This window comes from Papilio machaon, chromosome 10 (assembly GCF_912999745.1).
Source record: "Papilio machaon chromosome 10, ilPapMach1.1, whole genome shotgun sequence".
Classification (NCBI taxonomy): domain Eukaryota; kingdom Metazoa; phylum Arthropoda; class Insecta; order Lepidoptera; family Papilionidae; genus Papilio; species Papilio machaon.
In genome coordinates, this window is record NC_059995.1 from 6,252,924 (window position 1) to 6,276,380 (window position 23,457).

Below are 23,457 nucleotides of genomic sequence, written 5' to 3' on the forward strand. Positions count from 1 at the left end.
GTTTTGTCTATGTTCAATTTAAAGGAACATTCTCTCCGTGATTGACTTTTAATTGTTTAAAACTTTCAAACAGTTATATTTAAATTTAAACATTACTTGAGTCCAACAATGATAATGTAAAAAAAATTATTACATTCAAATTTCTCCTAAATTCAATGCTCAGTGCAAATGTTAAGTAGTATCAAGTAATGTAATTAGTAAAATTATAAAAATATCCAGTCTACATTACTGAAAACTTTCACTGCTTCACTTTCATTTGCTTCCAACTAAAAACTCTTCAAAAATATTTGCAATCCATAGACAATGTATTCCGTGTAAAGTACCCTGACACTTGGCATTCTCTGACAGACAAATCTGACAGCATCGTCCTGTCTTGAGCCTGTCACTCAGTTCTGTGCCACTTCTGTCATTAGAATTTTTCTTGGGGCCTCTCTGCTTAGGATTGTCCACATTTTTCATCCACGAATCAAGATCCAGTTAATCATCTACTAGGTAGGTGCTAGGTACAAGTTCTAAGCATGTGAAGTAGTGGATAGACTCTTGAGATTATAACACAGGATTAATTTACAGGATCCTTATTGAGAAACATGGCCGAGACTCAGGCGAACGATAATACTACTTGCGTAGTTTGTTTCAAGAATGTCTTGTATTACTCGATTGGGGAATGTGACCACCCCGTTTGTTTTGAGTGCTCGACTCGTATGCGAGTGCTATGCTTACAAAATGAATGTCCAATCTGTCGTCAGGATCTTTCAAGGGTAAGTCATCATTATCATCAAAAATAATAAATTAAATTAACATTATGTCACAATATTTTCTATTTAATTGAAATACTCACGAATTAAAAAATACAATTATTTCATTGTATATGCTTCTTCTTTTAATTAATAGTGGAACTCATCATTTTTTCGATGGGTAAGGTTTTATTTAAATTCTTAAATACTATCAATATTAAACAATAAATCCTTGGTACTTGATATCTTAGTTTTTATTTAGCTTTTATGTACTAACAATTGTATATACTAATTGTACAAAATAATATTCATTTAATATTATAATTACAATTTGTATGTAATTATAAAATAGAAGTAAAAATAACAAAATAACCATTCATTTTAGTGACTCTAATTAGGGTATAAATTAATGAGGATAGAGGTTCCTCAATTATCCATTTTTCACTTTTCTTGTCACCTAAGTACATGGTGTGTTTTATCCCCTAGAGAACGTTTTTTTTTAAAGCACTTTAATAGCAGCTTTAATTCATAAAAAAACAATCTTATTTGACAACAAAGAAGGAATAAGGCAGCAATCACGATATTATTGACTCATAATTTAAAAAGTAAACAGGTTTAAATATATAGGTCATGTATGATAAAAATATTTGTGTAAAGTAAAAGCTTTATATTTTTTTAGGTTGTCTTCACCGAAACGATTCAACCTTATAAAGAGCTTCGTAATAAGGTGTTTAGTGATCGGCTGTTTGAAAGGCAGTTCAAGATAGGATTCTGCACTGAAGAAATAAAGAAGGAATATGAGAAACTACTGGAACATCGTTGTAAGACATGTGAGAAAAATCCACCATTCCATACATTCACCATGCTGAGTGATCACATGCGGCGGGTCCATGAGCGCTATTACTGTGACCTTTGTGTTAAACATTTGAAGGTAAGATATAGATAAACTATATTTTATCACTAGCAGTTGCTGGCAACTACGTCCATGCTTAATTTAAAATAAAATTTTACCTATGTCACTTGGGGATAGTGTAGCTTCTGAACAATGATGCAATTATTCAAATCGGTTCAAACAATCAAATTTTTTCTCTTTATAATATTAGTAAAGATATAAAGTGAATTACCGTGAATATTTAACTTAACATTTCAAATAAGCTTTATTGATACGTATATTTGATTTGTCATTTGTTTGTGTCTTTATTTTTTGTTTTAATCCTAAATTGCTTTATTAAATGTAAACATTAAATAAATAATTAAAAGGTCTTTATATTACTTATTTAAAGAAGTAAATAGTAATTTATATAAGTTATGTATTACTATGTTGTGTTTAATTATGTTTTTGTATAGGTGATTCAACAGTTGTAACTGCTTTAAATGTTACTAGTTTATTATTGTTATTTGTAGATATTCACTAGTGAAAGGAGATGCTATACACGTCAAGAGCTGGCTCATCATCGACGGAAAGGTGACATTGATGACACATCTCATAGGTAATATTGACTTGATGATAAAAAAACTAAATATGTCTTAAAATAGCAATGATTTCTAATGACTATTACCACTGTGTAAACAACTGATTTGAAATAACATTGGAATTTACATTAAATACAAAAAACCATTTGACTGACTAAATATCTATTTAATAGATGGAACAATTAGTTTTATTATTACAGTTTTTAGTTAAACAAATTTATATTTCTTTACTTTAGTAACAATAAAGATATTACTGGTATAGTTCCATTAGCATTTATTTCAAAGGCTTTGAAATGTAACTTAGACTTAACAAGAAAGTACTTTGCCTAGCGCTATTGTGGGTAGTCCATGAAATTATAATATCTTCTCTAAATAATCACATATTGATTTTAAAAATGTCCAATACAGTGCCAAAAACTTGCTCTACAAGTTCACTTTTGTACATAAAAACTTACTGGTATTAAATCTGTTATGTTAAATAATATTTATGCATAGGGGCCATCCTTTGTGCGAGTTCTGTGAGGAGCGCTTCATGGATGCTGATGAGTTATATCGTCACTTGCGTAAGGAGCATCTCTACTGTCACTTGTGTGATGCCGACGGCAAGAATCTGTACTACTCGTCACACTCCGCACTCGCTCATCACTTCCGTACTGATCACTATCTTTGCGAGGAGGGGGATTGTGCAGGAGAGCATCTGACTGCTGTCTTTAGAAGCGAAATTGATCTCAAAGGCAAGTTCTTTCCGCAAATTCCATTACCTTTATGTGGTTAAGAGTTACAGGTGCATATCCTTCAAAAGGAAAAATATTGTTTGTTTTGTTTTCGTGAATGCATTCTGTGGAAATTGCTGCTTGCATAATTGCACCGGCATGACAATGAATGACTTTTCCAATGACGTTACGGCTCTTCCCCTGCTTTCCTTTACACCCAAAATTGTGTTCCACGCAACAACTCATGATATTACAAGCCGCTAAGATATTTGAAAACCTCAATACTAAACTTTACTAATGAATATAATAAAATATACAAGTTGTAATATCAAAATATGATGTATTTCAGCTCACAAGGCTACAGTGCATGGTAAAGGCATGCCCCGAGGAGCGGCGCGCCAGGCTAGAACGCTCGAGTTACAATTTAACATCACTCCACATTCAGTTGTGCAGCGGGCTCCGAGGTATGTTTTCTATATCATTTTAATTATTTACATATATAATTTAATTTATAATAATAGTACATTATATGTAAAAAATAAAAGGTACTCTAGCTAAAGAGCTTTTATTGACTATAGAGAGAGGGCGGAGCCCCAGCCGGCAGCGAGCCCTCCGGCGCCGGAGCCTCGCACGCGCCCCGCGCCTGATACGCGCAGCAACGAGCAGTTCCCACAACTCTCAACCGCATCGCCCGCTACCAACCTAATACTGGCACCCTCTAGGGCTTACAAAGGTAACCTTATCTTCTTAAGGCCCCCAACGCATCTGGAGTTCCTCTGGTGTTGCGGATATCCATGAACGTCGCTGACTTCTTTAATTAAAGATCCTACTACTAGTTTGCATCCTTATTCTATAAAAAATAATTTTTTAACCAAAGGACCTAATTTTACGTCTCTTGCATATGGATTATAAATTAATTTGGATGAATTTGTCAGGTGCGGAGGGTCTGACTCGCAATGACAAGAACTTTCCTGCGCTGGACGGTTCCGGCCCTTCCCGCAGCGCGCCACCGCCCGCGCCGCGCCCTCAGGCACCCGTTGCTGCTACTATACTTAGAAATTGTGAGTTTTTAAATCAAATCTTTATTCTTATTACACATTAATTTATTTAAAAACACTTTGTTCAAAATGATTTCTGATTACCGTATAAATAGTAATAATATGATGTCATATATTACAGCAAAGCCCAGCGTGTCCATACAAGTGCACAGCCAGCCGGCGAGCGCCAGCAACTTTCGTCTGACGCAGGCTAATACTAACCGCATCTCCATACCCGCCAAGAAGAAGCCGGTCCCGCTCAGCGATGATGACTTCCCCTCCCTCGGCCCCAATATGCCGAGAGACGACCATCCCAGCATCGGATCCGGCACCACACAACCCTCAAAGGTAATATAAAACATACAAACAACTAAATATTAAGATGGATGAAAAAACTAGGCAAATGTATGTAAAAGATAAATTTTTTTTTACTAATTTATAATTATTTTATAGGTCGCGATGATTAACAGTGAAGAAATGCAGGCGTTTAAAAGCAAACCTACAAATCACCAGACAAAGAAAACAAATCATAAAACTATGGAAGCTTTTCCTGCGCTAACATCTACAACTGCTCCATCGGCCCCGCCGCAGTGGATCAATGTCTCCAAAGGAAACAACAAGCCGAAGCCCAGAGCCGAGCCCGCGCCGACCCCAGCCAGGGCGCCGGCTTTCAATCCAGTAGCAGACTTCCCAACACTGCCAGTCAATATGACAAAGTCTAAAGTCATTAAATCCCAGCCACAACCAAAACCCACAACAATCACTACTAAGGTAATCAACACTGAAAATACAAAGTCCAAGAAGGAAAAGAAGAAGCAAATCAACAATCCCAAGAAAGAAAATCTCTTTGACACAAATCACTTTAATGGTTTATGCGAAAATAATAATACAGAAATGGCCTACATCACACCCAGTGTGAACAGCAACAACCAAAGCTCGGAGACGGATAGGAAAATTAAAACTATAACTGACACTCCTGCCGCAGCGGGCAATAAGAATCGAAATAACTTCACTCTGACTCAAAAAGAATATCCTCCATTGACTACTAATAATGACAATCACATGCCTGAACGTCAATGGAAGCCAGTCAAGACTACCCAAAATGGTGTGACTAACCAAAAACGACCAACGGTCAAGTGTGACGGAATGACTTTCACCAACTCAGCGGGCCAAGTGTTCCCCGCCCCGGTCCACACTTACATCCCACCACCGGATTTTGAATATAGAAACCAAGCATTGGTCAAGAAGTTTGCTGCAGCATTGGGTGATATTGCTGCAGTTGAAAACTTTAAAGCTGCATCCAGAGCATTCCGAGACAGTACTATAAGTGCGGATGATTTCTACCAATCTTGCCAGGCCGCTTTAGGTTCAAAACTTGAAAATGTATTCCCAGATTTGGTGGCTTTATTACCTGATATAGCGAAGCAGCAAGAATTAGTGATTGGAAGAGATATAAGTGCATTGTTGGAAGTGTGCACAACTTGCGGGCAACTGGTTGTTCCAGATGACCGTATTGCTCATGACACAGCTCATTGGCCCCCACTAGCCCCCCGTTAGGGTCAAACCACACTATTGTGATACGTATTATCAATTAGATACACCCCTGTAGTGAATTTATTACTATCCTGCATTAAATAATAAAGACTTCATGTAGCGACTGGCAAATAACCTAAAAAAAATGCACTTGATTTTTTTTGCTCTTATTCGTGCTGAAGGATTGTAATTAGTGCTTATATGTGATTGATGTCAATTACGTTGTTAAGACTCTACGCTACGCTTCATGCTTAAGGTATTTTGCCAGTCACAATGTATACTGTACTCTGTTCATAAATAGTAAAATAATTTTGATACATTTGTTTGTTGAATTATTTTGAAGGATTTAATGTAATTTAGTTAAAAACGAATTTATTGATATTTTGAAATACTGACATATTGTACATAATAATATATTTCATTAATTTTAATTTTAAATAATTAAATAAAATTCTTACTACAAAATAATCCAAATCTTTTTAATAATTCAAAAAGAAATAAGATTTAAATGTGTTAATTTTTTTCCTTTTTTGATAAAGTAATTACAGATAAAATAATGGTAGATTGGAAATAAATAATCTTTTGTTAATTTATTTACAAAAACATCTTATGCTGTTTTGAACAGAGTACAGGTTACGGGTCTTTTGGTTGTTAATTTGCTGACATATTTTATTTTTCATTGAATTTTTATCATTAAAATATATATTTCTTATACATTCTGTACATTGTTTCGGTTAATTTAATTTTATAAGAAGCATCGAAATTTTCGGTATAGTTTTTGTAAATATAATGTCGGAACTTAATTCGTGTTCAGTTTTGACAGCTGATCTTCTTTCTTTACAACTTCAGGGTAATATTTTGTAGAATTCACGTAAAATTATCTCCCTGGGAGATTTTAACTCATTATATATTTATCATAACAGGTAACTATAAAAAATATGGGCCATGTCAGATTTTCTTATAAAAATATGTCACACTTAGTGACAAAATAAATATTATTAAAAAATTGTGGTGGCTAAGTGTTCCTAAGGCGTTTTACTCGTAATTAATAAAAATATGTACATCTCATCATTGGTAGATCGCGTTGAACCTTTTGCTTGTTTCGGGAATAATGCCGTATAAGTTACAGTGTTACTAAACATAACTTGTACATAATTAATGAAAATGTCAGAACTATACCATGTTTCAAATAAGAATGTGCCCGTCAACCACGATACAATGAAATTTTTAGAGAAAAAAAAATTGCGTAAATGTTCTTTGAACTTGAAGATTCAGATTAAAAATAAATAATACAGTCAAAACCGTTTATGGCGACATCGTTTAGAACAACATACCGGTTAAATTGACCAAAATCAAAGGTCCTCGCTGAATGTTATATGACCGCTTTATCGAAAACATTGGTTTTTACGACATTGTTTACTACGACATACCGCATTAAGCGACCACATTTGGTTAATTTTTTCGGAGAATTATATCTGTAGAACGACCGGCTCAGCTGTATTGTAAAAAATTTGAATAGGTAACAGTATCCACATCTGGCACAGTATAGTAGTCAATGGCTATTATCGTAAAAGTAAACAAAAAGTAAAGTTTAGGGTCTTTTGTAATTCTTAGAAACAAAGCAAATGCATGCCGTAGCCTCAAGGCCCGCTTCGTCATATCTCTTTAGTCAGTTTGTTGTGTGAAAATGAACAGGAAGACTCGGAAGAACAATTTACAGTGCCAACTTTGATTGACGGTCTTAATGCTGTTAGTGTATTACGAAAGATTGTTCTTTTTAATTAAAAGTTCCACATGCAGGGAAATTGTGACGATACGCTGATTAAAATCCAACGTGAATTACAAAATGTGTATGCACGACAGAAGTGTTGCATACAAAAATGATGGAAAAATGATATTGTTCTTTAATATGATACGTTTGTATTGAAGTAAACAAAATGCGGTTTAATTTCCTACATGAATATACATATCTTTCCTCTTAATACCTGTCACCGGTTGTTACAACTATCGGTTTTTACGACTCAATACGAGTAGTCCCTTCGATGTCGTTATAACAGATTTTGCCTGTATTTATTATTTAATATAATAACAACTATAATCTATACCTGCCAATTAATTTTGACAGCTATGACGTCACATTATGGTATGGTTTTATGCACATTCATAGTTGAAAGACATAGTATACGTGCTCAAAATCCCATAACATACTAAGATATCATATTTCGAGTGCTTCATTTGTAAGGCTTATGTTCCTAGGCCACGTTAGATTATTTCTCGACGTACTTGTTTTGTATGACGATCCTGTGACGTCACATCTCAGTCTCATGTTTCTGTGCACGTATATTTAAATGAATAGTTGGTTTCATACTAAACATAGCCTTGTACAGTTTCGAGGCGTTATTATAAATATTATTACATTGAATGTAAATGTTACTCCATGTAAAGTGTTTTTTTTTTGTTGTTGATATATTTTTCTACTTTGTGCAAATCACTCGCTAAACTTTTTGTTTTAATTGCAAAAATAATTTTTGTACTTTTTCATTACTACTGTAATTCTAGAATTGATTTATTATTCAAAACGTACATGTTATATATAAAATCAATATTTCATGAACATTACTATTGGTATCTGTCCTGATGATAAATATTGAATATAGTTGATGTTTATAATTAAACGTATTTTTTTTCTGCACCTGAAATTTACATGATAAAGGGTTTTCAAGATAATAAATCAAGCTCTTGTATAGAACTGTTTAATGTATTCCAATATAATAAAAATTGAACAATTTATTTGTCACTACCCCAACCCAAAAACCCTTTAACGAGTCCGGTGATACCCGCGCCCTGTTTCTTGCTGTTTGCGGCTCCGGTTTTATCGTCCAAGTTTGGAAATTCTATGAAGTTGCAGGCCAGGTCGAAGAATAGAGGCTTGCAGGGTATGGCCTCCATCGGCGGCGGCAGTTTGTAAACGTTAGGATTCTTAGTCAACAGTTGCGTATCTTCTCTGTACTCGTCCAGACGTTCGACCAACGGCTTCTTGTCTTTGTAAGGTTTTCCACTCGAAGTGTATTTGTTCTCTTCATCGTCCTCCTCGTCTTCCAACACGGAATCGGCGTGTACGATGAATTTACAGCTCTCGATGTCTTTTTGAAGCATTTCCAATTTGTTCTTCAACTGCACATCTTTGATCTTGGACGTGGTCTCAGTGATGTAACCGGTGGTGCGCTCTAACATGGCGAGTGCCTCCCTGAAGCGGCGCAGTCCTGTCAACACCTGCGCTATGTAATAGCAGCGGAAGGCGCGGTAGGCGCTCATCGCTGTCTCGATCTCCCTCTGATACGCCTCGTCAGTGTCAAAACCTGGCAGCTGCTGGAGCTCAGTGTAGTTTTGCAAGATTATCTCGTACAGTCTGGTCAGGTCCTGGGGCCGCACCTTCTTGCCGTCCAACGGTGCGTTCTTCTTGCGAGCCTCCTCGGCTTGTTGCACCAGCAAGTTATTCCTATCGATGGTGCGCATCAGACGAACATACATCAAGTACGAGAGCAGATAGTGGACACTCGACAGTTGGCTCTCGGATCCAGACTTCAGCTTTGGATCGTTCTTTATCTCATCTTTGATAGCGGATATAGCGTCCTTGCAGTCCATAAGAATGTTCTCGAGGATTTCGATCTTAGCTTCGACGTTTTGTGCGCTTTCTACAGATTTCTCCAAGTCCTGCAAGGCGATGAGGAAGAGGCGCACTTTCTCGGGGCGGACAGTGACGCGGCGGCCGCGCCATTCTACTTCGTGCATTATTCCAGAGCGTGATTCTCTGCGAAATCAATGGTATGTTAGAATCTTCAAAAATATTTACATCGTTACATTTTCAAATGAACGGAAATCAAGTAGGACCAAGAAATTGTTCAATAATAAGGGGATAAGAAAAATAAACGATACATACTTAGCCTGTGCCATGAGCGTGTCGAGGTTCTCGATGAGTCCCTGTCCGCGCATAGCGACCAGCTCGCCCGCCGCTGATTGGTCGCCGATGTTGTACGCGCAGTATCGCAAACTAGGCTTTAGCTCTTCCACCTGCACCAATACAAAGTTTGTTATCATAAAGTTGATGATGTTTATTTAGGGGCAGATTTTGCGTAACATACACAAAATAATAAGGATGAAAACTTGTAGCAAAATAAGTACAGACGTGTTTCAAATTCTAGCTCTTATGGTGAATTTCTATAACTTTAACACTAGTTTTTTTTATTTATATCATAAGGTTATAAACGGCCACTTCAATACACCTAAAAAGCTAAGCAATCGCTGCCCATAGACATCCGCAATTGCAGATACGTTGCCTAACCTTTAATCGACAGTACAGTAGTATAAAACATTATTGCAGTCCTTATGTTTCAAAGCTCAGTAAACACCAATTAAAACACTTGAATCTCACGCTAATGATGTCACTTTGATGGGCAAATCATAAATATAATTCTAGCACTAGTTTACTTTTTGCTTGTAAACATGTCGCTCGTCATCAGGCAATGCGCTGCAGAGGTTGTCGAGCACCAGCTGCGCCTGCCGCAGACTTTCGGCGGCGCCGGGCCATTGCTGCAGCTCGAGCAGCAGCGCTCCGCCCAGCCACGCCGCGTACGCGCGCGCCTCCAGTTGCGTGCGCGCGTCGCAGGCACCGCTCTGACATATAAATACATAAGCACATGTAAGTACAGAAACAATTTTCTGTTGCATTTATCGGGAAAAATACTGGTTTACTTAAATAAACCCTTCAAAAATTACTAAATAGATACCATTGTCATTTTGAAGTAGTAGAAGTAATACTCAATTTATAAAATGCAACGTTACTTCCACTTGTACTCTTAGGCAATATTGTAAAATAGCCGTTTCATCTCTTAGTACTGAATTGAAATATAAATCACCTCACACAGCTGCAACAAAGTCTGAGCATGAGCGTAAGCCTTCTTCAATCGTGACACGAGATGGAACTTCTTCCTGGGCTCGGTGTTGGCCTCCTGGCGCAGCTGCATAGCGTGCGCCCAGGCACGCTCCGCCTGCAGCAGTGGCACACACAGCAACCGGCTCTCTGCACTCGAGGCAGTTAAATGCGCCGGCGTTACGTCACGACGACGGTAGTGACGACGATCGCCCTAAATTTATATAAAATAATTACTCACATGACAAAAATCTAAATTCTCAAGGTGTATCAATTAAGGTTATATTCTTGATACAGTAAGACTCCATCAACTACAATGTGAGTTGTCCAATGAGTAAGCAGACTTTTTATGTTCTCATATAAAATCTATATTGATGGACTCCCTTAGTGACCATTTGGAGTGTCTTGAGAGCGGCATTTACACAATTTGTTTCATAACGTGACATAATTTATGTGTATTAATTTGAAAAATCTGGTAAGGTATTTGTACCTGTGGTATTTTCAAGACTTTACGCATCCGTCGCAGTCGTCGCGAACAATATCCGCGGTAACGTTGGTAGTCGCCGTGACGCAGACCATGCTGTTGCTGGGCATCCTTTGTCACACGAAATACTTTTGAAATACTAGTCAAGGATAATTAATTAATTAAATGTAAATAATCCATTGGCCTTTAGAATTAAAAATATTAATTAACAACAAATGCACTACAACTAAGCTTATTTAATTTTCCAATATGACGTTTTCAGAGACTGCATTTATTGATTCTTGAAACATATAATTACCTCACTTATTTTATGATAAAAATTATTTATATCAACATTTGCAAACAAAGTTAAGAAATCGTATAGAATAGGGGTTTTTTTATTGTAAAATTTTTTGAAAAATTTTGTTACATTTGAGGTGAGGACATGAAAATAAAAGGAATTATTTACGTTAGCATGCCGAAACGAAGACGTAAGTTATGAGATAAGCCTTAAATAACATAAGTTTATTGCTTACTAAATATATTTTTATAGTTATAGTAATTACACCAAAGAAATCATTGAAAAGGATACTTTCTAATGATAAGAGTTTTGATGGTTTTGACTCTGTCTTGTCATCTTCAGCTGGTAATTGTCTTATATCATCACCTTCACTTTCTAAGACCACCATTGCCACGAATGATTCGACTGCAATTTATAATTCGATTTGATGGAACAACTATTTCATATACTTTTTCCTAAGAAACACTTCCAACACAACACGTCGCCGTAGACTTTGACATTGACATTTATTCATGTTTCTTTTTATGACCTGGTAACTTGAGTTTAAACCTTTAAGTGGAAAATGTTCATTCATGACATGTAAATTCGTGTAATCAAAGAGTGTATTTATGATAATCAGGAATTGGATGAAATCAAACCTTGATAAAAATAGTTTTTTTAAGTCCAAGGAGTTCTGTGTTTACCCTAGAATCAAATCAGAGAAGGAGAAATTCCGGCACCGTGTCAAACGGAAATTCATAAACTCTACCTATCCTTTTGAGTCAAGGGCCCTTGTATCCATTTATGTTAAAAACTACTTCTTTAAAAATAATTTAATAATTTTTCTATAAATAAAGTCTTCGAGTGTGACGTTACAATTGACGTTAACATTTACTTTGATAGAATGCAATAGATGTGTCAAACTGTCAAAGTTCCTTGCCGAAAGTCTTTCTGTCAAAGTTGTTCTTTCGGTAGGTTATGTTTAGATTAGTTTAATGTTTTGTTTCTGTTAATATCTTTTTAATCGTGATATTTATAGTGTATTTTAATTACATGAGTTTGTTAAAGTGATAGTGCCTCAATATTGATATCAATATTTTCTCTTTCAGAACATAAAAACATAAGCAATGGCTAAGTCTAAGAACCATACGAATCACAACCAAAGTGAGTATACAACAATGTATTGGTATTGGTATTTGGTATTGAAATCAAAGCGAATAACATGTTTGACTATTTGGGAATCTCAGTGTCAATTCTCTGTTAATTATTTCAGACCGCAAAGCTCACAGAAATGGGATCAAAAAACCAAAGAAGTTCAGACATGAATCTACTCTTGGCGTAAGTAAATTATCAATTTTAAGCTAGACTATATTGGGATATTGTTGAAGTAGTGTATGTCTAATTTAGTGAAATGTAGTATGTTAATGTTTACCCTAATTCAGGTGATGTATTTATTTAATAGTCATGTGGGACATTTAAATTGTTTTTAATCTATTTCAAGTAATTTATTTCTGTAATCCGTCTTTCAATCACTTTGATTCTGCTTTATACAATTTAATACTTTAAATACATAAGATGACAACAATTTGTTATCAATATTTTTAATAGCTTAGTATTTACATTTATCTGGTATACTCATTGTGCACACGCAAATGATTGGTGCACTAGCCATAATGTGACCACTTGGCTAACTTTGAAATGGCATATCGATGGTTTTCTGACGCAACCTCGTAACTCGATTTTTGACGATATTGAGATTTAATCGGAAAATTAATCAATAAATATAGCCGCATAGATCTGTAAAGTTATAAATAAAAATATTCATTCAATTTTTTTTTATTTAAAAAAATACAATCTCGTATCTCAGTTCAAAAAAATGTGTCAAGCGCAACCTCGTATCTTGAAATACAAGATGGCGTATTTATAAACAAGTTCTGTCTTTTTCTCCTATTAACAGTAGACGCGTTGCTGGAGTTTCTTCCGCCACTTCTCCCAGCGCTAACGCTTTCCGAAGTGGCAGTAATGTTAGCTGTATTAATAATAGCAATCAGATAAAAGCAACCGATCAAGCCGAGGTTCGGCCCTCTCGGGCACCCTTGAATCGGAATGCTTGACAGCCCAAGCCGAGGTCCCCTCTCGGGGGCCCTTGCGCCCAGTCACTCCATGGAGCGTCCACCGAAGCGACCTAAGAGCTCGGTGACCTCCCAATCCGGTAATAATAACAAAGTAACAGCCCGAGCCGAGGCTCCTGAGGGAGCCCTCGAGCCTAGTTACTCATAAACGAGGTTTAGGCTAAGCGCCAACTGCGCCCGGCCACCTCAAGCCCGGTGAAACTGTAAATGCCTCCTCAAGGCAAACAGTGACTACTCAGTCACAAAAAAAAAGTTCTCTCAGCAATGTTATTTGGTCCAATTTTATTAATAAAAACTTTATTATTACTTTAAATATCTTTCAGTAAATTGAATTGTTATTCAAAGTGAATTTGTTTATTCGCTTTGGACATAGGATAATTTTTACCCCGTTTTCTATTTTTTTTCCGCGCGGACGGAGTCGCGGGTAGAAGCTAGTATCAGATAAAGATCGAAATAATAATGAAAGTAAAAATCACGAAGTAGTAATGGTGCTTGATGAAACTACTGGAGTTTTAATTCCTCTCGAATGTACACCAGTGAACGAAGATGAAGAGGAGAATGTTGATTCTAGTTTATTTATAAATATGCACTTAGATGAATCTACGGGCTTATTTGTAGTAGATTGAGATCAATCAATGTCATCACATGGATTATTAAATTCATCAAATTCAATAATTTTGAATCAAACTGACAGTTCTAAACTGGGTAAATGTATTGTCGAAAAGATACATCCAAGTTATATTTAGACAATTTATATAAGTCTGCTCAAGACGTTTACCGTGATTTTTTAAAATCTATGAAAGGGCTAAATATCCCAGATAGTGAAGTATCTAGCTATGGATTTTTAGTTAAAAAAATGCAATCGATGAATATTGAGATTTTCCAACCGCGAAAAGACTTCTGCGACACATGTTTTGCATTTAAAAATAAAAATATATCAACAGAAGAGTACAATAAGCATGTAAAAGAAAAAGACCGTTCGCTGGAGAGATCAAGGCTTTCACTGTAGATGTCCAAGCTGTGCAAATGATCTGTTCTTAAAATAAAATAATTAAAAAAAAATTTAATAATGTATCCTTATTTGAAAAAGATATTACGCAATCACGTATGTTACGTTTTTTTCTCTGCAACAAACACGTATCTCAGAAAATAAAAGAAAAAGTAATGATTAAATTTTTTTAATACTATATTTAACTCAAAAATTTGTCGAAAGATTGAATATTTTTAAAATTAGAAAAAAAAATTGTTAAAAAAAATTAAAAATTTCATAATAAAACGTTTTTTGTCTTTACTGAAAAGTAGTGATTTCTGAGATACGAGGTTGCGTCAGAAAACCATCGATATGAGACTCAAATTCACGAAAAATAGCATGCCATTGTAAAAATGTTTAAGGCAGCTTAGTGTTGTTTACAATAACATTTTACTGTGGTTGTCATAATAATCTATAGCTTTTTTATCTCTGTAGATGGACCCTAAATTCTTGAGGAACCAGAGGTTTTGTAAAAAGGGTAACCTGAAGCCTGCAAAACAACTTGCACGAGCAGCAGAAAAGAAAGCAGCCCGTGAAGCTAAGGCTAAGAAATGATCCATTAGATTTAAGAAATAAAAAAATTAAATAACAAAATGTTTTATTTTTTATACCTCGCTGTGAAAATGTCCGATTGAAATAAGTATACTATTGTTCACATCCGATTGTAAATATTAGTTTATAATCTTACTAGATATATTAAAACAATAAAAATGGAATGCCCATATGTAATACAAGCTGTTGCCCGCCACTCCGTCCGCGCGGAACTGAAAAAAAAACTTAGTGGCCTATGTGTTCTTTCAGACTATGATCTACATCTTTGCCAAATTTCATCAAAGTCTGTTGAGCCATCCCAGAGACACCTTCAAACAAACATCCATTTCAATTTTAGTAAGATAAGAATAAACAAGTCCGCCTTTTATTCCGGGTAATCTTGAAACGGCTGGATCCATTACAAGAGAACTTCTGAATTATAGCTAATATATGCGAGAATATTGTAAAAAATCAACACCTAGTTACATAGGTACTAGCTTTCGTCCGCGTGGAATAAAAAAAAAAACTTAATAAGTGGTCGATGTGTTCTTACAGACTATGTTTTACATCTCCTTGGCCTTTTGACCACTCACGTGGGGTCGGTACACAAGTTATTATAAAATTTTGGCTTAAGTTTTTACGGCTGCCGCCTGCCTGTCGTCAACCCTACTTGTGAGGACGTTCTACATCTGTACCAAATGTCATCAAGATCCAGCCGTTTCGGAGATTTCGAATTCGCATTAATAATATTAGTAACATAGATAATTAATTTTTCCATTTAACGTACTACCTAAAAATACGTTGGTACGATCTAAGACAAAGAAATGTTCGTTTATTTTATAAAATCAACTGTTATTTTATAAATCGAAGTGTCCAGTCAGATTTAAAACTTATTAAATTAACAAACTGTCGGTGCCCGCAAATGAATTGTGTTCTATTTATATCTTTTAAAGGTATCTTTGGTTTATTTAATCTTATAAATATATCTTTGATTTTAATCTTGTATATGATATCGATACGTTTTAATGATAGGCAATCATTGACATAGGCAGCTTGCAGCATATCTTTACTTTTCATGCTGATTTTTTTTCAAGTAAACTAAGTAAGAAAATAATTATTCTTTCGTATTTTGTAAAAAAATTATGTTTTTTTTTACTACTGGCAATCTGAATTGGGAAATACCCGAGGTTTTAATTGTATTGAAAAATATGTCACGTGGTATAGAGATAAAGCTCAATATCATTTGCACACATGAAAATATTGAACGAGAAAGATAAACCGTGATTTTTACCCCACTCAATTCGTAATACGTAATACGCTTCACAGTTTACGTTGCACTGTTCTGTACACTGTACAAAAAGTATTACCTTCATACTGGTCTTATCGCCATTTCAGAATAAAGTGATTCTAGTTGTTGAAAAGAAGAAACAGTATGTGTATTTTTATATTTGGCTAACGATATTCTAAAGTGTATTTTGTAACCGTTCTAATGTAACATTTTTAACGAAATTGAACGTTATTGTACAAAGTCTACCAGATTATACGACAAATCTAGTTGTAATTAGTAAACTGCCATGTTTAATTTTCTGTTCATAAAATGTGCATATTAAATTGAGGAAATAGCATATTACTTATTATTGTTTAGTTCATACGGGGTTCAAGGAATTAGAGATATAACTAAAATCGTTTGTTTTCAGGCTTAAGATGGCAAAGGCAAAAGTTGGCAAGAAGTAAGTAAAAAGTTTTACAATATAATAAAAGTTTGTAGATATACCATCCAGACATTCCAAAATTGTGAATGTTATCTAAGATATCATCGATAAGTTATTGTTGTTTGAAAATGTACATGTTAATATTTTTATTTAAGAGCTACGGGCATTGCCATGGAGCTTCCAGAGTGTCCTGTGTGCTTTGAAACTATGTCGGCTCCTATATTTCAATGTCAGTCGGGGCATAGCCTTTGCAATACCTGTACAAGAAACTTAAGCCCCCCGATATGCCCGATATGTCGCCAAGCGATGACTCAAATGAGAAATTTAACACTTGAAGATATTATTGCTAAGGTATGTTTAGTAAAAAAATATTATTTATTATTTCTAACTGTTAACTGTATAGAGGTTGCATTTTAGATACAAACTATATTGATTAAAATGTTAACCAAAAAGATTTATTTGAGTTAAATTTAATCTTGAAAGTAAAACCATAGTGCTACTAATTCCTTGTTTTTTCAGGCAAATGTGCCATGCCCAAACAAATCATTTGGTTGTGTTTACACTATGCTTACACAAGAAGTTGATGACCATCTCAAGGAGTGTATATTTCGAGTTATGACTTGCCCACTTGGGGCTGTGTTTGGCAAGTGTTCTTGGACGGGTAAGTTTTGAACTATATTTTTATAAAGTTTTATTTATTTTTCAAGCGGCTAATGTCAGTCAATTATAGTAAATTTTTAAAACAGGAGTTGAGTACGACTTTAAAATTTACCAATATTTAATTAAAAATTACATATATTTTTTTATTTTAGTACCAATATACAATTTTACAAAAAAAAAAATATTACAAATAATTAATACTATGTAAACCGCAGTGGTTTGTCACTAGCGCTAAAGTGACTATCTTGTGTACATAAGTAATGTTTTAGCTTGTGCTTAATGTTTTTTTTGTGTTATGCATTTTACCAAACCTGTAGTTCATTCATTTAAAATTGGATGTGTTAATTTTTTCTAATCTTGAATTTTTACCTATATAGGAAATCTTAAAGAAATGATGAATCATTTTAAAGATCGTCACCCTCAGAACTGCAACGTTAACCTGGAAACAGGTGTAGAACTATGCAATGTTTCCATTAATGAAGATGAGCGATTTCTCTACTTGGTTCAACAAGGCAATCTACTTTTTATCGTTACCATGAAGATTGATACTTTACAAAAAGTAGCTTATTGGGTTGTACAGCACATTGGCAGTAAAAAAGCCGCACAACAGAATATTTATGAAATTCATATTTCAAGTAAGCAAGATCCCAGAAGACAAGTGATATTCATTGATCATTGTTATAATGATACTTTATCAGCAGATGCTGTTTACCGTCTTGGCAAATGTGGTATTTTACCTTTGGATATGTTTTCACATTTTATTCTTAACAAAAAATTTTCTTTCAAAGTTATCATTAAAAGAGGTCCACCTAAACCTAAAAGGTTTGATAAGTCCAATAATTCTAATGAAAATAAGCAGCCTAATGTTTCCAAGTATCCCAAACCAAAAACTGGTAATGTTCAGCGTCATAAGAGCCCAGGTCCTGCAAAGCAACATAACGCTGGTTCCAAAAAATAAAGAATGTCCATTGCTTGAAATAATCTCTAAATTTTGATAATTTCTTTTATTCTTTATAAGCTAAAAAAAATATTTTACTTTGCTTTCTATTGTTGTCAATATTAAATCTTTTGTATAAAAGCAAGCCAGAGACATAGATTTCGTTGTCCACCTTCTTGCACAAGCCCACATCCAGAACTACCGCTGGATTGCCAATGGTAATTTTATATTAAAGGAATTTAAAATTATTATATTCTTAATTATGTTAACATAGTGAACTGTTTAAGTTATTGAATAATATCTATTTTATGTTTTATATGAATCTGTTAGATATAGGATATGTATCAAACCTGTAAGTACGATTATTACAACAATGTATCTAAAAAAATATTAATCGTTTTGGTTTAATTTTCCCATTGAATTGCATCTGTATCATGTTTCATTTACAATACTAGTGGTCACCCGCGAATTAGAAGATTGCAAAAAAACAAACTGTTTCTCTGTATTGGGGTTATAAAGTTGTTATCGGTCTTCAGAGGCATTAAGCCACGTAAAAAAATGATGGCAAACAGTTCGCAGATGTAAGTACCAGTTCCTTTCCTTGATATTTTTCTATGACAGAGTAAAAATAGAAGGGGAAGGATGAGAAGAAAATTGGAATGCAGGCTTTGGCACCTCACACACAGATGCATAAAATTACGTTTTTTATGTCTGAAGTCATTTTTATAATCGACTAGCTGTGGCTTGCGATTCCGTCTGCGCGGAATTACAAAAAAAACTTATTAAGTAACCTATATGTTCTTCCAGACTATGGTCTACATGTATGCCAAATTTCATCGAGATCCGTTGAGCCGTTCTAGAGATACCTTCAAACAAAACTTCATCCATCCATCCATGTATCTAAACATTCGCTTTACAATAGTATGATTAGGGGTATGTTCCGATATACACTGCGAGCACTGCACAGTGCTATCACTGTAGCAATATTCGTTCCGTTATGGACTGCCAGTATACTGTCGCAGTACCCTAGGGAAATATATGACGTCATAAATCGCCGCCATATTCTACTGTGAGCACTGGCGTTTTCGAGGTAAGGTACTCGCAGTACCTTGATCACGTGATCAGTCAAAACCACTCGAGTGCCTGACATCTTATAAACAAAGCTACAGTTTAATCAGAAAATGTTAAAGTTCTGTAATTAGTTTGGATTAATAAATAAAACAATGGAAGAATTGCAAAAATTAACCTTATTAGACTGTGTTGATAATGAAAAACATATTCTTTTTTATGAAAAAGTACTTATTTTTATTACATTATAAATTCAATTTATAATTAATATTAATTAAAATATTTTTAATTTGACAGTACTCCAAAACAGTTTTTTTTTATGTACTAGAAAACTTGAATACACTCATTTGAATGTTGCGTCGAAAAATGCGGCTGACAGTATACGAGATTGCGTTCCGTTTTAAACTCAGATGAAGAATTATATAGATATGACACGCGCGTTCACCGGTAAGGGACAGATAGAGAGTACTATAGACTATACCTATATATAAGTAAAAGGATTGGGGTTACCAGTTATTTGTTTTGTCCCGAAAATGAATAATTACGATATAATTTAATATAGACCAATTTATATCATCATCATCATCATCATCATCAGCTCACTATACGTCCCCACCAAGGGGCTCGGAGCCTACCCCAAGTTAGGGGTGACAAGGCCATAGTCAACCACGCTGGCCAAGTGCGGGTTGGTTGACTTCACACATATCATTGAATTTCTTCTCAGATATGTGCAGGTTGCATCACGATGTTTTCCTTCACCGTAAGAACGTCGGATAAATGTACATATGTGAATCGAAAATCGAAAAACACATTGGTACATGGCGGGATTTGAACCCTGGACCTGCAGATTGCAAGTCAAGTGCTTAACCCCTGAGCCACCGACGCTCTCAATAAAATAAATTTATATATTCCCAATTAAATTGTAATTAATAAACGTAATAAATATAAAAACAATGCGTAATTTTTGTTTATGTGACTAAGATTACGTAAACAGATTTTTTTAGTAATACTTAGTCAGGTCATAAATTCTGTCACATGTTTAATATAAAATAATTGAAACAAGTTTATTCATTATGTGACCATTTATATACCAAATTGAACTTAACAAAAAATAGATTCTTATGACACTAAAGTTTATTCAAAATGACATCCGTGATTTTGAATACAGGCCTTCAATCTGCTCGGCCAGTCGTCTATCACAGCACGAACGAGGTCCATGTCAATATCGGCGGCTGCCTTAATCAAGGATGTCTTGAGTGACTCCAAAAAAAGAATTTCCCGATATTTTTTTCCCGCGTACCGCTTCAACAAAGCGCGGCATCTCTTCAGTCTTAGGTCCATTAGACGAGCATTCACACGATGTCCTATTTTTCTTCGATATGCACGAAGCCCTAAGTCTTCATAAAAAGCTACAAAAAACATACCAATATTATAGTCATATACACAGGTGGGCACAGTTAATCGAAAAGTTAACTTCGTTAATCGTTAATCCGTTAATTAAAAAATTAACTTCGTTAATCGTTAAAGCGTTAAATTCTCGAAAATTTAACGCAAGTTAAAGTTAATCGTTAACAGTTAACCATACCAAAATTATACATACTAATTTCACACTTATGTGGCGACACATGTTTAAAATAGTAATTTGACTATACATTTATAGAATGTACACATTAGTATTAGAGACAAGTATGAATGCATTATAGTATATTTCATTACGAGTGCGAAAAGCCTGTCACTGTAAAGAGTTCCGACAAATGTCCACCCGCGCCGAGGCGCAGCCGAAGGTGAGGGTTGACAGTTGGAACAAGTTGTAATGACAGTTTCGCACGTGTACTAAACAACTATTTTTGATACAGTTGCGAAAAAATGAAGCAATTTAATAGAAAAATAAAAAAAAAACAACAAACTCAACAAACTAAAATGTTTGGAAAATGGCGCCAACCGTAAAAGAATACAAACAGAGATTTCTTTTGTTTTCTTCACCCATTCTGGGTAGGCAAAGGGAACTATGCCCAAACAACCAAGTCTTCAATAGATTATTTTAATTGATATGAAATGAAAATGAAATTTAATGAGATGAAATAAAATGGAAACTAACCTAATTCATTGTATCAAAACATTAGAAGCTTCTTTTTAGAAATATTTGCATGAATCATAAAAACTTCAATTTTTTTTTTGTAAAAACTTCTTGGTTGGTTATTCTTTTTAACAGACATTATTTTGAAAGTTGGGAAAGACAAGTTTAGAAAAGCTAAAGAAAAAAGCACGAGTAAAAAAGTGTTTTAATACAGTTGCTCAAAAAGTGGCGTATTGCAGGGACGAAGAGCGTTCGGAATATGTGTTATTACATACTCATGCTTTTATATACTCGTAATGAAATATACTATTTCGAACCTTCTTTTGATTTTGTCCTGTTGGTCACGTCTTTCCCGGACGCTCTGATGCATACACTTGCACGCGAATTTCACATTTATCAATTATCAACTCGTTCGTTCACCATTCGGGTCGCCGACAGTCGCACAACATAGCTGAAATTACGAGCGTGGCGTGGCGCGTAATTTAAACAAAATGACAGCACGTCTCAAAGTTTCTAATTTAATGATTAACGGACTTTTATTAACGGAAGTTGAGTTTAACGGAAGTTAACAAAAGCGTTAACACTTTTTAAAGTTAACTTAAAAGTTAATCCGTTAAGCAAAATGTTAACTTCGTTAATTAACGATTAACGGATTAACGAGTTAATGCCCAGCTCTGGTCATATAATTTTAAATTACTCTGTATATCATTACAGTGAACACTACATGTAAAACTACTTAATATTAAACTATTTTGATTGTAATTTCTAAGAAACAAAATTTACATGGGACAAATTAAAAAGCATACTCTTTAAAATCAACGGGATAAGAAAGTATCAAATATTTAAAAACACAGCATATACCAGAATTAAAAACTCCTTTTAAAATCTGTTGAAAATAGTATAAAAAATGTGAATTGTTTCATTTATATACATTATACATACTACAATTTATTTCCCCTAAATTCAGGGTAATTTTTACAACAAGATGGTGGTATTATTTTTACGGGTAATAACCAACCAATTTGAAAAGAAGTTTAATATGGCCGCTTGTTTCCCAGATCTACAGTATATTATTTGACACAAATGACATCTGCGTTTGGGCGCATAATGTTCGAAAAATACTATTTTATTTTAGCTAATTTTACCCGTAATTTAACATATTAGTCATTACAAAGACTGTAAAAAACAACTAGTTTGTATTTTCTTCCTTATTTTGTATAAATACATGTGAATAAGTGCGTAGTTTCAGTACTTACGATTGAAAGGTTATGTTTTTCTCTTTTCGCTGACTACGGCTTTTACAACCAACAATAAAGCAGTATACCATGTTTTATACACTTGATCTCACTAAAACTGTAATATCAAAATATTTTTGCACAATTACAGCCACTAAGTACTCACAATTTTCGAAAAATAGTACGAATGTCAAACTTTGTTAGGGACAACCTAGGTTGCTTGTAGGGGACAACCTTTGTTCCAAACAAACTCCAAAGCCTGGTACGCAGAAAGGGACAGAAGATAGTTATCCCTGTCTTTGTCACGTCACAGGAATTGGGTATAACTGTATCTCTCTCACTCACGGTATTATTATTACCGTGTCATAGACTTGGTTTTAAATCGTAACCAGTATAACTGGCTATAAAGGAACGGCTTCACAGTATACTGAATTGACGTCACACTCTATAGTGGTCGCAGTACCTCCGTGAAGTTGGCCCCCTCACTTTCATTTTTTTAACTTTTTTTTACGCAAATCGTTTGAGAATCGTTTGAGAGGGTTTGAGAGAAAAGAAATATCGTTTGAGAGTTCCTACTTTCTCCGTAAAAACAATTTCAAATTCTAGTGTTAAGTTGGCCCCCTCACTTTACTTTTTTTTATTTTTTTCAATGCGAATCGTTAGAGAGTCGTTTGAGAGACATTAAGAGAAAAGAAATATCGTTTGAGAGTTTTTACTTTTTCTGTAATAAATATTTTAATTCTGGGCATCGAAAGTTACAAATCGATTTTCTTTTTTTTCCGAATTAAATATGGCAATCATGCACTTGGACATTTCAAATTTATTGTGTAGGTAGAGAATGGTAAGAGAGTGATTGAGAAAAAAGAGAAATCGTTTGAGAGTTAATACTTTTTCTTAAATATATATTTCAAT

At 34.6% G+C, this 23,457-nt stretch overlaps 4 protein-coding genes across 4 annotated transcripts; 3 read left to right on the forward strand and 1 right to left on the reverse strand.

The window, feature by feature from the left end:
- The first annotated feature begins 375 nt into the window (after positions 1-375).
- LOC106718238 (E3 ubiquitin-protein ligase ZNF598) lies at positions 376-5,793 on the forward strand. Its single transcript, XM_014512278.2, has 10 exons — positions 376-492; positions 571-758; positions 1,414-1,665; positions 2,139-2,224; positions 2,703-2,941; positions 3,270-3,384; positions 3,499-3,653; positions 3,856-3,981; positions 4,100-4,305; positions 4,411-5,793. The coding sequence occupies exons 2-10, from the start codon at positions 588-590 to the stop codon at positions 5,512-5,514; spliced, it is 2,454 nt and encodes an 817-aa protein (XP_014367764.2). The 5' UTR covers positions 376-492; positions 571-587; the 3' UTR covers positions 5,515-5,793.
- A 2,436-nt stretch (positions 5,794-8,229) lies between these two features.
- LOC106718064 (signal recognition particle subunit SRP68) lies at positions 8,230-11,681 on the reverse strand. The gene is made up of 6 exons (XM_014512056.2): positions 11,476-11,681; positions 10,911-11,032; positions 10,407-10,634; positions 9,979-10,164; positions 9,431-9,561; positions 8,230-9,301 (listed from the first exon to the last, which is right to left on the reverse strand). The coding sequence occupies exons 1-6, from the start codon at positions 11,570-11,572 to the stop codon at positions 8,278-8,280; spliced, it is 1,788 nt and encodes a 595-aa protein (XP_014367542.2). The 5' UTR covers positions 11,573-11,681; the 3' UTR covers positions 8,230-8,277.
- A 377-nt stretch (positions 11,682-12,058) lies between these two features.
- Positions 12,059-14,919, forward strand: LOC106718153 (60S ribosomal protein L29). Its single transcript, XM_014512163.2, has 4 exons — positions 12,059-12,134; positions 12,273-12,327; positions 12,437-12,501; positions 14,761-14,919. The coding sequence occupies exons 2-4, from the start codon at positions 12,291-12,293 to the stop codon at positions 14,878-14,880; spliced, it is 222 nt and encodes a 73-aa protein (XP_014367649.1). The 5' UTR covers positions 12,059-12,134; positions 12,273-12,290; the 3' UTR covers positions 14,881-14,919.
- A 1,234-nt stretch (positions 14,920-16,153) lies between these two features.
- On the forward strand, positions 16,154-17,978 carry LOC106718097 (probable E3 ubiquitin-protein ligase sinah). The gene is given in 6 exon segments (XM_014512099.2): positions 16,154-16,286; positions 16,554-16,586; positions 16,724-16,919; positions 17,088-17,229; positions 17,606-17,829; positions 17,831-17,978. Coding segments are annotated over 5 exon segments (648 nt in total). The 5' UTR covers positions 16,154-16,286; positions 16,554-16,560; the 3' UTR covers positions 17,891-17,978.
- The last annotated feature ends 5,479 nt before the right edge of the window (positions 17,979-23,457 follow it).

Coding starts and splice junctions, on each gene's coding strand:
- LOC106718238 (XM_014512278.2), top strand. CDS start 588: ATGGCCGAGACTCAGGCGAACGATAATACTACTTGCGTAGTTTGTTTC. Junction 1,666..2,138: donor TTTGTGTTAAACATTTGAAG/GTAAGATATAGA, acceptor TGTTATTTGTAG/ATATTCACTAGTGAAAGGAG. Junction 2,942..3,269: donor AAGCGAAATTGATCTCAAAG/GCAAGTTCTTTC, acceptor GATGTATTTCAG/CTCACAAGGCTACAGTGCAT.
- LOC106718064 (XM_014512056.2), bottom strand. CDS start 11,572: ATGGTGGTCTTAGAAAGTGAAGGTGATGATATAAGACAATTACCAGCT. Junction 11,033..11,475: donor AAAACTCTTATCATTAGAAA/GTATCCTTTTCA, acceptor GTATTTCAAAAG/TATTTCGTGTGACAAAGGAT. Junction 10,165..10,406: donor CTTTGTTGCAGCTGTGTGAG/GTGATTTATATT, acceptor TTTATATGTCAG/AGCGGTGCCTGCGACGCGCG.
- LOC106718153 (XM_014512163.2), top strand. CDS start 12,291: ATGGCTAAGTCTAAGAACCATACGAATCACAACCAAA. Junction 12,328..12,436: donor CCATACGAATCACAACCAAA/GTGAGTATACAA, acceptor TAATTATTTCAG/ACCGCAAAGCTCACAGAAAT. Junction 12,502..14,760: donor GACATGAATCTACTCTTGGC/GTAAGTAAATTA, acceptor TTATCTCTGTAG/ATGGACCCTAAATTCTTGAG.